Source organism: Rhinopithecus bieti, unplaced genomic scaffold (genome assembly GCF_001698545.2).
Source record: "Rhinopithecus bieti isolate Rb0 unplaced genomic scaffold, ASM169854v2 scaffold_9919, whole genome shotgun sequence".
NCBI classification, from domain to species: domain Eukaryota; kingdom Metazoa; phylum Chordata; class Mammalia; order Primates; family Cercopithecidae; genus Rhinopithecus; species Rhinopithecus bieti.
Window position 1 is genome coordinate 388,243 of NW_016806411.1, and position 16,422 is coordinate 404,664.

The 16,422-nt window shown below is 44.5% G+C and overlaps 1 protein-coding gene across 1 annotated transcript in view; it reads left to right on the plus strand.

Moving 5' to 3' along the window:
* SHC3 (SHC adaptor protein 3) overlaps nt 1–16,422 on the plus strand; it is a 174,186-nt gene that overhangs the window by 988 nt on the left and 156,776 nt on the right. The window contains exon 2 of the mRNA XM_017876177.1: nt 1–166. Within this exon, the coding sequence (XP_017731666.1) occupies nt 1–166 (166 nt within the window). The remainder of the gene's footprint in view (nt 167–16,422) is intronic.

Here is a 16,422-nt window from a genome sequence, read left to right on the forward strand (position 1 = left end):
CAGCCTGGCCGCCCCGGACGGCAGCGCGCCCCCGCCGCCCCACGCCCCGGCCATGAGCACCGCCAGGAAGGGCCGGCCGGGCGACGAGCCGCTGCCCAGAACCCCTCGGGGGGCGCCGCACGCCAGCGACCAGGTGCTGGGGCCCGGAGTCACCTACGTGGTCAAGGTGGGTGCGGGCGCCGGCCACCCTGAGGGTTGGGGATTCTGGGGCCAGGGTGGGGGCCAGTTCGGGACAGACTCCTTCATTCCCTGAAGTCCGGGGTGCGGGGCGCACCCGCGACTGTCACGTTAGAGGCAAGGAAATGCGCACTCCTTAGCAATCAGCTCGCTTGACAGCGGTAAGGAGGGAACTACAAATGCGGTTTTCCCGCATCCATTGGGAGAAGGTTTACCACTCGGATGACCTCTCCGTCCTGGTTTTCCATGGGCTCCACTTTTTTGGCACGCCTTTGCCACCTGGCTTACCAGATGTCTGGTCAGTGTCATGGGAGCCCAGCCCTGGACAGCGGGGGTCCGGCCTGCCTAGTATCTAGGAAACGCGCCCGGGAGACCAGGGCAGCCCCCGGGAGGAGAGATGCACTGAGTGGCGGCCCTACTCCTGCTGTGTCTTCCCTGGAGGGAGGGTAGGCATCTTGTTGACCCAGCAGCAAGAATTCCCAGCTCCTTGCAGAGCAGGCCAAATGTTGTGTTGCTTTCTCTTCGACGGGCTTTACTTTCTCACCCAGGCCAGGTTTTCTTGGGGTTTGTCTTTCATTCCCTAAGGAAAGGTTCTCGTTTACAGCAGCGGAATGAGAATTCTGGGACTATTTTTCTGGTGACTGTAGTCTTCCATTTAAATGTGCTAAAAGGGAACTAGGGCGCTGCGCTTGGAGCCACAGGCTGGAAAGGAGTTTTTTCCTCCAACACGAAGATGATAAAAGCACGATGTAGTCAATAAAATTCCACCCTTATGCAAGCGTGTTATGATATTTAAGGAAAAAGCCTCAGCACAGTTCAAGTAATCTGCCACGCGGTTATTTCCTTCTGCCCGTTGGGCAGCTCAGAGCTTTACCAGCCTCCACAGCCGAGCAGACACCCCCTACACAAGGGGTTGAGGATGGAAGTTGCAGTGTTTCAATCCTGCCACTCCAAGGCATGGCTTTGTATTGAGAAAGAAATGAGACACAAACTCTATCCCCACAGTGTCCTCAGTAACACTGAGAAACCCCCAGGATGTCTGTTCGTAAATATTGGCTGCAGATTCCAGTGTAAACATTTAGCAGAACGCATCCTCAGGTAAAATGCAGTATCTGGTCGGAACTAAAATATTAACAGAGATACTTAACTTTGTGGATTACCTTTAACTATATAAAAAGTACTTGAAGATGAATGTGGCCATTGTTGTTAAAAGAGGGCCTCTTCACCTTTTCAGTCTGCTTTTGAATTTAACCTTCATTTTAGCTTCTAAGTATGTTTTATTATATTTTACCAAAGGGATATAGATGAGCATAATATATGCATATTTGGGTTAGTTTATTTTAAGAGAAACAGAATATTCTTCTTGTTTTGCTTATTTAAATTATATAACCAGGGGTCGAAAACAAAAGAAAAAAAAAAACCAAACCAAAATCCCTGACAGCTTTGAGGTTGTGTTTACTTCTGGGGTTGTTAGTATAATTGCTGTTTTAAAAGCCTACATTTCAAACAGACAAATAGACCTTGGAAAAGCTTTTTCTGCCTGTCATATTTAACAGAGTAGTTTTCAAATTGAGGGAGAATTCTCAAACTTATGGCTTTAAATTTTTGTTTGAATCACTTTGCTTAGAACTTTGCTTTTGTTTTTTAAAGAAGGAAGGCCAGCATCCAGTTTGAAAGGTCAAATGTGGCAAAATAATGATGAATGTACTAAAGTAAGATGGTTCTGTGTCGGCAATCTGTTGCTGTAAGGTTTGGAACTTACTGGCAGCATCAGCAGTAGTATTCATAGTTAAAGGGCTGGATCTGCACAGAGCTTGTCTGTGTCTTGGGGTTACTTTGTGTTGCCTCAAATTTAAGGGGTTGCAGTGACGGGTTGAGGGGTGCATGGCATGACTAATTAGGGCTCTGTACCATCCATGGTTTGGTTCCTTGTTCATTAGCAGCTGTGAATAGTGATGTGATGTGAACATAAACGCAGGCATTGTCCTCTGCTTTCCTGGAGAAGTTTGAAATCACGCAGAAAGAAAACCAGATGCTAAAGTGTGTGTGCGTGTTTGATTCAAATTATCACATGGCCCTCTGTTGGCGCACATGTGCAAATCCCTGCATTGCCTATGTTGAGTTTAAAACTGTGAACTTATTTTATTGAAAAATTATTAACCGAAAACAATCTTAATTTGGCATTATTTAGAATTTTTGAATAGTTCTACTGGTATCCTTACTTTAAAAGATTTCTGGTAGATAGAAATGGGCCATCTTTATCATATGACTAGATACCAATCGTAAAACTAAAAGTTTAGGGTTTGGGAAAGGATGCATTATTCTCTTTGATGTAATTTTTTTCTAAATTAAAATAAAGCCCCAAATGTTTTCTAGTTTCCTGGAAAATTTATATACTGTATTATAGATTTTCCCCTCTCAAAGAAATACCAGGTGATATTAGGATATTGCATACATGAATTATAATTCAAAAATATTTCGACTTAATCTGAGAACAGGGACTGTAAAGTACAGAAGTATGGTGAATTTTGATCATCTAGGAAACATTAAACTATTTGAGTAAAAGCTTAGAATGTGAATTAATGAAGGACTTAAAATTTAAACATGGAAGAAGTTCCTGAGCAACAGGAGAATTCAAAGCTTTAAGCATGTCTAATTGGTCCATCATTGAGTTTGCTGCTAAATAACAGAACGGGGCTATGCACACAGGAAGGCTGCAGCTTACTCTGCCTGGAGGTTTATATTCTTTTCAGCTGGGCCTCATTGGCAGCACCTTTTTACTCCCCTAAGTGTACTTGGCATTTCCTTTTTTTCTTTTGGTGATGTAAAAGAAAGAACAAGAAACTATGCTCTTGACAGAAAAGAAAAATCCAACAGCAAAGAACAATGAATAGTTTCATTAAATTTCCATTTTAAAAGTGTTTGATATTTTGACCTAAAAGAAATACAAATGAGTATTGATTACGGTGCTGCTCTCCTTTAAATTATCTTATCCTAAAGTCAAAGCTGGGTAGGACCCCCATCACTCAAGGAGGCTGCTGGTCTTTAGCAGGTTCAAAAGACAATATCCTGGTCCTCCACCTTCTCCGTCCTGAGATCCACGGTGGGGAAACTGTAGGAAGGAATATGAACAGTGCAGGGGACAGGAGGCAGGGGTTCAGTTTTTAAAGAGCCACTGGGCCATCTGAAGACAAGCACAGCCTTGACATTCAGCTCTGAAACTGCCTGCTGGAGGGGGCGAGGCTGGAGCAGGAGGCAATGCTGTGTGGGCTGCACCAGGTTTGCCTTTGGCCCCAGCATGGTCCCCAAAAGACGGACTCCTTCTTAGAGCACATCACAGCACAGACTTCAAAAGGATAAGAAGTGACCATATTTAGAACTGACCCAAGTGCCAAGGGCAAGAATCAGGAGGCCCAATGTAAAAGCAATGGTTTTAGGTGCCCGCTGCTCAGAGCTATTCCAACAGCGTCAGCATTCAGTGAGCTAGCAGATTATGTCATTCATAAACACCTGTGAAGGCTCCAGCGAAGTTATATAGGTTTCAGCTTGTGGAGTGTTGTACATTTACTGACAGTGAAAATGGCAAGCTATTTATAGGAGATTTAATGATCAGAAAATACTGCATTATTTCCTGATATGCTGGACACTTCCTGATATGCTTCCCTTTTGGAACAAAGCTCTGTTTTTACAAGGACTCTTTAAAAATTATTTTATTTCTCCCATTTGTGCATCAAATGATTGGGGTGGTATAAATCATTTGCTTTATTTGTAAATGCTCTACTGCCTTTTATAGGTGGTCTTCATAAGTTACATTTACTCAAAAATTTATTCTTAATTTTTTTTCACTTGACAAAGTGTATAAAATATCTTAAATTTTCATTTTCTCAGAGCTGTATTCTTTCGGTAACTGTGAGCAAAGATCATACAAAAGTTATTTTAACTATATTAAAATAACTGTATCAATTCTACTGTAATATTGTAGAATTTTATTTTACTTCTAGACTGAAAAGTTGTTTTTTGATGTGGAGTTGAACTTTAAAGTTGATTTTTTTTCTCAAAATTGTTTAAAATCTTATAATATGGATGGCTTACATGTAAATATCTAAATGGTTTGAAAATAGCTTAAGAATTTCTTTTACATTAATAGATAAAGTTATTAATTTGATCTGGATAGTGAGTTATCTCTTTTTATGTGACACAAGCACAGATGTGTTAAAGGCACATACACACTCCACACATACACACAAACCACACATACACCTCACACATACACACACATATGCACAGACACACCACACGCCCACACGTGACCATACAGACACCACACACACACACAACACACACACACCCCACAGGCCACAGGTAGATGACTTGTGATGACTTTGGATGGGGGCTGTTTTCTTTCTTGTTAGAAAATGGGAAATGTCATATTTCTAGAAATATCCAATTGTCTCAGTCATTTCTTTTATATTCATGTTTAAGAAAAAGATAAACTACGACAAAACTTCCATCCTATAAGGAACAGATGGCTGCTCCTCTGCCTCCGCATGGTGTCTTACCTTTGAGTATATGTCATAGTTTTGAGGAATATATGATTACTGTCACTAAAGCCGAGTCCTGGGAACAGAAAGCCTGGGCAGCAAACACGTGAACCCACTTGGAAGACTGGCTTTCCAGCCAACAGGCTGGCCCTGCAGGATGTGCTGGTGCTGCTGGCCTGAAGTGCCTGGCTTAGGGTAGGGGAGACTAGAGCAGACACCTGGGCTGGTGAAGGTCCTGGACTGGTGAAAGGCAGGACACCTGGGCTGCAGCTCCACCACCACCTTATTGTGGGACTAGAGCAGTCAGCTCACCTCTCTGGACCTGGCTGTCCCCGGCTGCAGCAAGTGGAAGGCAGGGTTGTGCTGGGGTTGGTCTCTATGGGTTGGGGTCCTGGCCGAGGCAGAAATGGTGGCATCAGAATCGGTATCGTTTTTTTGCTCCAGCATCTAATGTAATTGGAAGAGATGGGCCCAGGGAAGCACACTGCAGTATCAGGAGTGTGCTCACCTGGTGGACACCTGCTGGATCACGGGGGCCAGGGTCAGACCCTGCAGTGCAAGGACCCAAGTCCATGGTGGGGCTCAGAGGAAAGCAACAAGGAGGAGCCAGCATGTTCAATGAAAATACCCAAGGGTAATAGAGGTAGTGAATTATTTAATTCATAAATAAAATGGTTGCAGATGCAATGGAAAGAAGTGACCAGTTATGTGTGTTTCCTGGGTAAAGGGCAATTTTGCAGTTTATCATAAGAGTTCTACAATATGTGGTGGATTAATAATATCTTTAAGGTGGGAGGCAGTGAGCATAGGAACAGCCTACTGAGTGGGTGGATGTTGACCATTGTGTGTGTGTGTTTCTGTGTCTGTGTGTGTGTGTCACAGAGGTGTGGGGATGTGCAGCTGCACAATATGCCTTACAAGTTTGTTTTGGTCTTACAAATTCATAATTACTCGTGTTCTGTGAGTTAAAAAACAAAACAAAACATTTTGACCCCATTGTGATTTCACCTCTCCCCTCCCCACCAAAACAACAACAGTGTGACAATGTGAGGGTCCACTGGGAGTCATTAGTCCATGTCTCCCAGTGCTAGAATTGGTGAATTTTCCCTGAGTGGCCACTTCAGAGTTGCAGAGCAGTCATGGTTATAAATAAACAGAGTGGCACCAGTTACACTGGGGTGAGAGGGATTAGGCATCCCTGTTTGGACCACTTGACTCCCAGTGAGATACCAGGGGCCAAAGGCTATGTTTCCATAGTTACAGGCCATGCTAGTCTTCTTCATCTTTGTGAGGAGAGTTGGTGAGAAGGTGCCGGATATACCTCAGCCCTCCTGTACATCTGACATGTCTGGAAGAGGGGACCACCACTGCTCTTCTTGGCTGGTGAGCATCTTCTCAACACTGGATGGCACCGCTCTGGCTGGGGTCTCTTTTTAAGGCAGGTGGCAGCAGTTTAGTTAGATCCATGGATTCTATGATCTATGGATTCTGGGTTCAGACACGCCTTGCTCTGCATCACAGCTGGTCTGGCAAATACCACTGCCATCTAGTGAAGATTTGGGTTTCTAGCCATGAGCCCAGGTGCCTGTGAGGATCTGCATTGAAGCCTGGATGCTGGAAGAAGCTGCAGAAAAGGAAAGTTGAGGAGACAGCTCGAACAGGTGCCTTACCCGGTCCATTGGTGCTTGCAGGTGCCTGACACCCCAGCAGCTGTCTGGATATCTGAAGCTCCTCAAAACCAAGAAGAAAAATGTTCAAAGAGCTCATTGTTATAGTGCTGCTTACTTCAGACTTGAAGCCATCCTCGGATATGATCTGAAATGCATGGTCTTCCCAAAGTGGAGAACACCTCAAAAAAGGCTTTCCTCATTTTTGTCTATTGAATAGGCAGAAAAAGCAGCAAAGAGTCCATTCCAAATTTCAAGAATTTAAACTCGTATGAACCCTTCAAACTCTGGAACTTGGCCTTCACCCAGCCTCACATCAGAAATGCTCTCTATTCTGAGGTCATTCTGACAAACTTCATTTTATCAAATTCCATTAAATATAATTGCTTGGCAATCTACTGACAATAGTGCTTTTGCTTTGCAAACATTAAAATTTCCACTGCCACCTGCCCAAATAGAAACTTTCTGTTTAAAAAAAAAATCAAAATATGGTTCTGGCTCTGTTGACAAGGAATTTACCCCCAAGGTGGTATTTAGTAGAGGTACTGTATACTCTGGGCCTCTTACAGTTTTTACCAAAGCAGGAGTCACAGAAGGCTTTAATTTCTTAAGATAAAACAATGAAAATTTAGTTGTTTTGAGTGTTCTTTGCCTGGAAGATCCAGCCCTTCACAATGACTTATTGCCCCTCTGGAAGATGGACAAAATGTAAGTGAATTATGAGGGATTTGTGTACAATCATCCCTTGAGATCTAAGGGGGATTGGTTCCAGGAACCCCATGGATACCAAAATCCGAGCATGTTCAAGTCCCTGATATAAACTGATGCAGTATTTGCAAATAACTTATGCACATCTTTCATATACTGTATACTATAATTGTAATATCTCTAGATTACTAATACTTATTATAATGTAAATGCTACACAAATATTTGTTATACTGCATTGTTTGATTTGTGTTCTTTTTTATTTTTGTATTGTTATTTTTATCATGTATTTAAAAAATATTTTCATGAATTTGGAGGGCCAACTGTATTCCATTATTCCCTAGCATATGCATTTTTTTTTATTTTGGAGATGGAGTCTCACTCTGTCACCCAGACTGGAATCCAGTGGCATGATTATGGCTCACTGTAGCCTCGACCTCCCAGGCTCAAGCTATCTTCCCAATAGCTTGGACAAAGGCACACACCACCATGCTTGGCTAATTGTTTTACTTTTTGTAGAGATGGGGCTTCCCTGTGTTGCCCAGACTGGTCTTGAACTCTTGGCTTCAAGTGATCTGCCTGCCTCAGCCTCCCAAGGTGCTGGAATTACAGGCATGAGCCACTGTGCCAGGCCTGCACAGGTGTCTTTCTAGGATTAAAGTGAGTAGTGCAGGTTTCTCTTCTGGCCATGGTGGGCCCTCCCTGCTGATTTTGACTGCATGAGCTGTGCTTCAGGCTGGCAAAAATACAGGTTGGCCCCTGCCAGGCACATGGTTTAGTTCCTGGATGTGCCCTTGGGCTGTACCATGTCAAATACCAAAGAGCCCCCTCACCACCCAGGATTTAGCGCATCCCTCCTTGCTGCCTCTCCCTCCTTGAGTCTTGGTTTGGCTGCCTCGGGTCTTCTCAACAAAAAGACCTCCACAACCCACTCAGCAGGAGAGGCCCCTAAAAACTGGCAGCAGGAGAAAGACAGCCTTGAGCCCATTCATCCTGCCCATCCCTGACATGACATGAGGGGTGAGGGAGCCTAACCCACCTCACACTGATCTCTACCTCCTCTGCTTGCAGCCCTGCCTGTCTTGCAAGGTCACCTGCCAACCTTGTAACATGCCTTGTAAAACACCCTTTTATAAAATTCAAACATTTATTATGAGGATTTTAAAACATACATCAACATACGAAACATATAAACACAACGAAACAGAGAGAATGGTAAAATGAGGCCCCAGGGACACATCACCCACCACCCAACTTCAACAGCCATCGGTTCAGTGCCATCTGCACCCCACCCCACCCTGCACTGTTTGGGAGCAGTTTCCAGACTTCCAGGTTTTGCCTGCTGCTCCTCTGTGGACTTGTGTGGGCCTGTTTTTGCCCTGATGTGGGTCAAGCAGTGGCCTGGATGTCCAAATTCCTTCTAGACATGAAGGCACTCCTCACGCAGTGGGAATGCGGGCTTCAAGTTGGTCCGTGGTGACTGTCCTTCAGGAATGAACTTACAAGTGTGTTAGTGGGGCCCTAGAATTGTGCAGGTCTGGATGGCACCTCCGCCTCAGTGCTTGGAGAACACACCATGTTCTTGACGAATAAGTTGCAGCCTCGGGCTTAACAGTGATATCAAATATGGCCAAGTGGTTCAGGGTCCCAAGTGTGCTCAGACGTCCTAGATTTGACTCTGTGGTCCCCAGGAAGCACTGTGAGCTGTGAGGAGGGGCAGGCCTCCTAGCCTTCAGGTGGGGAGGTGGGAGGCGCACCTCCCAACCTCCTCTACTCAGTGCCCGGCAGGGCCTCTTCCAGTATCCGAGGAGCCTTCTGGAAATGGGTGTTCTCCCAAGTTGTTTTTAATAGTATTAGTCAGGGTTCTTCAGAAAAAACAGAACCAAGAGTTTCTTATAATAAAAGGGATTTATTATAAGGAATTGGCTTGCATAATTTTGGAGGCAGGCAAGTCCCAAGGTCTGCAGGGTGGCCCAGACCCAGGAAAGCTGATAGTGTCAGTTCCAGTTCTGATGCTGGCCTCTTGAGACCCAGGAAGAGCCAATGTTTCAGTTTGATCTGAAGGCGGGACAAAATAGCGTCCCAGCCTGAAGGCCAACAAGAGGAATTCTCTGTTATCCAGGGGAGGGGTCAGGTTTTTTGTTTTATTCAGGCCCTCAACGGATTGGAGAAGAGCCACACAAATTGGGGAGGGCCATCTGTTTGTTCAGTCTACTACTGATTCAAATGTTAATGTTATCAAAAAGGAAAAAACTCTCACAGACACACCAGAATAATGTTTAACCAAATATCTGGGCATCTCATGGCTCAGTCAAGCGGACATATACAATTCACCCTCGGAAATACACGTAAACTCTAGAAGTATTTTCTACAGTAGCCACTAACTGACCTGAACCACTTGTAGGGATTTCTGTTTCCTAACAATATGGAAATACGGGATAAGGAATGATCAGATAAACTTGTCTGAAAGAGTCTCAGATTTTATTACTTACTGTTCTTTTGGGTATCAAATAGAGAAACTTTTTTTTTTTTTTTTTTTTTTTTGAGACAGAGTTTTGCTCTTGTTGCCCGGGCTGGAGTACAATGGTGTGATCCTGGCTCACAGCAGCCTCTGCCTGCCGGGTTCAAGCAATTCTCCTGCCTTAGCCTCCTAAGTAGCTGGGATTACAGGCATGTGCCACCACACTCAGCTAATTTTGTATTTTTAATAGAGACAGAGTTTCTCCATGTTGGTCTGCTGGTCTCGAACTCCCGACCTCAGGTGATCCGCCTGCCTCAGCCTCCCAACGTGCTAGGATTACAGGCCTGAGCCACCGTGCCCGACCCAAATAGAGAAACATTTTTAAATTCCTCAAATGTTTGTTCAGGGTTTACTATAGATGGATGCTAGAGTAGGGGTCTGACCTATAAGACAGATAAACTGTGACTCTGTCCACAAGGGGAGCTGTGAGTAGGTCTTTATGGGGCTAAGTGGCAAGGGCCCATGGCTGTGGTTCACAAGCTGGTTCAGGGTGTGGGGACACGGGTGGCTGCCTGCCCCTGGCATCACACCTGATATGGTCCCTCGAGGTGGGGGCAAGCCCAGCAGCAGGACATGTAGCCGCCTTACATTGATGCTTTTGAGTCACAGGAGGCAGAGGCACCCAGGAGGGGAGACACGCTTCTGTGTCAAGGTGTTTCACCAGTAAAATGGAAAAGCCATGGGGTTTCCCCCCAATCTGCAAACAATAATAACAATAATAATAATTTACAGATGTGATTTTCTCAATTTAAGATTTGCTCTCATGGAAGTTCTAAAAAGTATATTGGTGCATGTTTCTATTTGGGTTTGACCAAATTAAAGAACAAAGAGTAAATAAGTACTCTCAGAAAAGGGAACTAGGCAGGGTGGCGCCTCTTTTGGGAAGCTGGGCTGAGAACAGAAGGTCACTGGTCAAGTGGGTGAGCTGGCAGGGCCCAGGGCCTGGCAGGTGCCCCTGAGTCCCTCCTGCTTCCCACATGCTGAGAAGCCTCCTTTCGTCCTCTGACTTTCCACGTCCATATGTCTGATGGGATCATAGTACCCCTTGCTTAGTCAGCCCGCCTCACCCCTTCCTAGGGCTGAGTTCTCCAGGGTCTCCTCTGCTCTCTGGGATAGAGAAACTGCTTTTTAAAGGATTGTTATTTGTAAGGAGGTGATGGCTGCACTATCTAGAGAACTGAGCTGTGACTTTTTTCACTGGAAGTAGCAACTCCTGTAATAGATAAGAACCTCATTTGCAGAATGACTTATTAACTCAGCTGAGAGGAGAAAATAAGACTCACAACTTAACAGCCAGAGGGGAGAATTCTGATGTCCGGATGTTGACCACAACCCCTGTCCCCCTCATTGCCCTCCTTCCCTCCTCCCTCCTGCTGGACCCCCAGGGCAGGGGTGTGCCGGCCAATGGTTAACATCTGGCTCTTGGGACAAAAAAGTCATGATTTGAAGTTTTGCCAGTTTTTGTGCTGTGAAGAACCACTGCCCTGCTGCCACTGGGAGGCGGGAAGAGGAATGCAGTAGCTCAGCTGGAAGAGTCTACACCACACGGTACAGTGAATTCAACCTTAAGGTGCAGGCAGCAGCAATGTGTAATACAGTCATTAGGAGGTTCTGTGTTTTTAGTACTTACTCTCTTTGCTTGTCTTATAATTACATATACAGGGAGAGGGACACACTCCTTAGGTCTGTGTCCTGCTAAATCAGTCTTCCTCCCATCCTGCCTCCGCTTGAAGCCCTCTCTCTTCCCTTGTGCGTCCTTTCCTTCCCACTTCACTGCCTCTCTTCTTATTCACATCAATATGCAGTGACCGGCTTCTCCCGGTCCGTGGATAGTGATCTGGAAAAGATCCATCAGTGCCCCCTCGTATGAAATCTAAACCCCTTTTCGATTCTTTTGCAGCCTGACCTCCCTCCCCGCAGACCCCGATGCTGTTGTCCTCTCCCTGGAGGACTCCCAGTCTCGGCCTTGAAATGTTTTGTCCTTTGGTTCTCCTCTTATCTTTCCATTTTTGTTTCTGGATTTTTTCCAGTCTTGCCCTACCCATTCACCCATTGACTAGTGTATTCCTTCATCAATTTTAAAATCAATTGTTTCATTCAACGGGTATCTATTGAACCCCTATTCTGTGCTAGGCCTGTGCTAGGATTGGGGATAGAGTGGTGAATTGTTTGCTTCCTGCTCCTTCAGTGCCAGTGGGGGAGACAGATGAGAGAAAATACCAGGAGCCACGCTAGTCGTGGTGACATGGAAATCAAGGATGGCTTCTCCCAGGAGATGATACTGAAATGCAGCCGAAATAACGGGTAGGATTATCTGGCAGGCAGGTGGGACATGTGTATGTAGGTGTCAGTGCCTGATTGCGTGGGCCCATCTGGAGGAGGTGACAGAAGCAGAGTGCGCCTGCTTGGCTGGAGTGTGTGGAACCAGACAGGGTGTGGGGTGAGACCTACAGCTCACTGAACTTTGGCAAGTGTGGTGGGAAGCCACTGGCAACTTTCCAAAAGGTTACTCTGTCTTCTGTGTGGAGAAATGATTGGAAAAGTAAGAATTAAAGTAGAGGCAATTAGAAGACAATTAGGAGTGATGATGGAAGCAGAGACAAGCATCATGGGCTCAAGGCTACTGAAACATCTACCCAGGTCTGTGTGTCTAACTGGTGGTGCAACCTGCCCATCTACCATTTTGGATGCCTCTTAAGTGTAGCGTGTCTCAAAATAAATTCACGATTTTTCCCTCTGGCATCTGTTTCTTGTTTATGTGTCACACTGTTCATCCTCTCCCCAAATCTGAGACCCCCAAGTCATTGCTGAACACGTCCTTTCTCTAAGCCTCTTACATCTGTTCAGTCACCAACCTCTCATTTCCACCTCTAAAGGGTTTCACGTTTTTCTTCTTTTCCCTTCCTTTTATTCTGATTCATGCCCTCACCATTTTTCTTTTTTTTTTTTTTTGCCTTGATGATTGCAATAAACTACTGATTTTTTCCAGAAAATTGCTTTGGGAAAGACTTTTCTTATTAAATAAGAGAAAAAGATGATACCGCCTCTCTGAATGTTTCAAACAATACACAACTGTTTAGGGTGAAAAGTGAAAGTTTCCTCTCAGATCTCTTCCTGACACTTACTAATTTTATTCTTCTCAGAGATAATCCCCAACAATGATCTGCTACTTATATTTCCAGGGTGTGTGAAAACACACATACACACACGTCTTTTTCTTTTCTTTCTTTCATCTTTTCTTCTTTTCGTTTACAGAATACAAAACATTCTACATATATTGATCTGTGACTTGCTCTTCTAACTTTATATGCTTTGGAAATCTTTCAATATTAGTACCTATAATTCTGTCTCTTTTTTGGGCATTCACTTGGCACTCAAATTATGGGTGAACTAAAATTTATTCCAACAGTTCCCTATTGTTAGACAGGTAGACAGTTTCTAATTTCTCACAAATTATAAAATAGTGAATATTCTTCTATATTCATCTTTCCACTTGGACAGATATTTTTCACTGTGTGTATAATAAGTTTATTCCTTTCCTTCTCTTATTGCCTTGGCTGGAGTTTTGAGTACAGTCATCAATTCTATTGGTGAAGGCTACTTTCTTGCTCCTGGCTACAAAGTGAGCTCTTCTGTTCAAATATCAAGAACATTTACGATTACACACATTTTTACAAGTTAAGAAAATTTTCCTATGATCCTAGTTTTTTAGAAATCTGAAATAGTTGCTGAATTAAATCAGGTTTTTTCAGCATCTAGTAAGGTAAATATGCATTTTCCACCTTTTTCTGTAATTGTGGTGAATTATTTATCTTTCTAAAATACATGTCTGTCATCTCATCTGTCTAATTAAAAGCTCTCTGCTGCTTGCTTGCCTTGCTTACAGAATTCAATCCAAATTCCTTATTATGAGTGTAAAAACTTTCAGTTTGGCTTCATTTTACTTCTGGAGCTTCATCTCCTGCACCCCTACCCCGATACTCCAACCATAAGGAGAAACTTGTTTTCTCCCAAACCAGTTGCACTTCTGGGCTTAGCTAAAACTCTTCCCCTCTGGGCCCCTTCTCATCTTGGCCTAAAATAATCCTCTTTGGCCTTCAAGACTAAGCTCACATAAGCAAACTGTTCTCTCCTGCCTCTCCTATTCGGGCAGCTGGTGCCCTCTGCTCAGGGTCTCCAGAGCTCTGTAGCCTTCAAGTCAATCCATATAAAGCAAGACTCTACCAGATGCCCAATGCCGGAGCCCCGGATAATCCAAGATGAATTAGATGAATAGTTCCCACTCTCAGGGAAACCATAATCTAGATGGGCTTACACGTGTGTAGCATCAGACCATGAGTTTTGATATGTGATGTGTTATGAACTGAGTGTCTGTGTCCTCCCGGAATTCATCTGTTGAAATCCTAACCCCTAATTCGATGGTGTTAGGAGGTGAGGCCTTTGGGAGGTGATTAGGTCATAGGGGTGGAGCTCTCATGAATGGGATTCGTGCCCTTATAAAAGAGGTCCCAGAGAGCTTGCTTGCCCTCTTTCTACCATGTTAAGGATGCAGCAAGAAGACAGTCTTCTGCAACCAGTGAGCAAGCCCTCACCAGACACTGAATCTGTCAATACCTTGATCTAGGATATCCAGACTCCAGAATGAAAAATAAATGTTTGTAGTTTAAGCCACCTAGTCTGTGGTATATTTGTTATGGCAGCCTGAGCTGACAACGACATGATGTAAGGCCATGGATTGTGGGACAGGTGTTCAGCCAGTGTATTAGCCTGTTCTCGCATTGCTGTGAAGAAATACTTAAGACTGGGTAATTTATAAACAAAAGAGGTTTAACTGGCTCTGTAGGCTGTACAGGAAGCATGATGTTGACATCTGCTCAGCTTCTGGGGAGACTTCACAGCAGAAGGTAAAGCAGGGAGCAGGCACATGGCAGAAGCAGGCGTGAAAGAGAGAGAAGTAGGGCCCTACACTTTTAAAAGACCAGATCTCACGAGAATTCACTCACTATCGCGAGAACAGCACGGTGGGGATGCACGAAGGGGATGGTGCTAAACCATTCATGAAAAACCCGCTCCCATGATCCTGTCGGGTCCCACCAGCACCCACCTCCAACACTGGGGATTATATTTCAACGTGAGATTTGGGTGGGGACCAGATCCAAACTCTATCAGCCAGCCTCTCCCAAGGCTTCCCTGGAGAAGGAGCCTGTGATGAATACTTAACATGCGACTGATGACAGAGGAATGGGAGCCGGCTGCAGGGCACTGGAGGATGTGGCTGATCAACAGCGACTGGTCCAGAAGGTGACCTGGGGCCTATTTGTATACTGCTAGGGATTAAGAACATAATTCCATGGAGGCACATTTTGAATTCTGTTCAATTAGTAAATTCCTTGGTAATTGTTCCTTCCATGAACTATGTATACCACAGCCCACCCAAAATCTTTAAAGGCTGTTTGGTAGTTGAAAACCACTGTTAGCAGACCCTTGAATTCTGTGTTCTCCTGTCCTTTCTCTTGACAGCTAATTACAGAAAGGTTTCAGTAAGAGACTCAATTTTAATGACAGCCATGAGAGATCATTATTAAGTTAAAACATTGTATAGCCAAATTTTACCAGCACATTTCCTAACAGAAAGCTAAACTCCTCAACACTTTCACTTGCCCCCACCTCTAATTAAAATTACATGGATTTATGAAACAGAAAGGGGGAAATGAATGGATCAACAAGTATCTTTGAAAGCTCAATTACACGTCTTGTTCTGTGGAAGGTATTGTAGGTTGTTGAAGAGGTGCAGGGTGATTGCCTAAAAGGAACTTTTAATTCAGTTGAATGGGGAAAAAAAAATCTATGTTCTAAAAAGGTGTTAATTATGTGGTAAGAGATCAGTGGTGGGCTGGGGTTATCAGAAAAGGCCTCACTGAGGAGGTGGGATTTATTCTGGATCTGGAAGGACTATCCAGATCTGGGTAGGTGGAGGAGTGGAGCATGTTCACAGCAGGAGAATCAGAGTGAGAAGCTCCTTGGAGGTGGGAGGGTGCGCAGTGTTTGCCAAGGGGATGGGGAAGATGTGCCACTGAAGAATGGCTGTAGTCAGGTACACCTGACACTACATATCAGCTGTCATTTGTCTGTAACATGGGCTGTAGCCCCTTAGAGTTGGAATGCACTCAATCAAGGTTAAAATCCTCGGGAAGCAGGCTCTGTGTGAAGTCCTCCCATGGCCGGGATTTCCCTATTGAACCAAGTGACCAATGTGTTGCTGGCCATTGTGCCTTGTACTCCATGACCTCTGTGATGGTTAATACTGAGTGTCAACATGATTGGATTGAAGGATGCAAAGTATTGATCCTGGGTGTGTCCTTGAGGGTGTTGCCCAAGGAGATGAACATTTGTGTCAGTGGGCTGGGAAAGGCAGACCTTAATCTGGATGGGCAGCATCTAATGAGCTGCTAGCATGGCTAGAATATAAAGCAGGCAGAAAAACGTGAAAAGGCTAGACTGGCCTAGCCTCCAAGCCTACATCTTTCTCCCGTGCTGGATGCTTCCTGCCCACGAACATCCGGCTCCAAGTTCTTCAGTTTTGGGAATTGGACTGGCTCTTCTTTCTCCTCAGTTTGCAGGCGGCCTATTGTGGGACCTTGTGATTGTGCGAGTTAATACTTAATAAACTCCCCTTTATATATATGTATCTATTCCATTAGTTCTGTCCCTCTAGAGAATGCTGACTAATACAACCCCCCTCCATCTGGGTGACATTTGCCCTCTCAAACCCGGCAGAATGGAGCTCCTTCCTTACCAGATGACAGTCC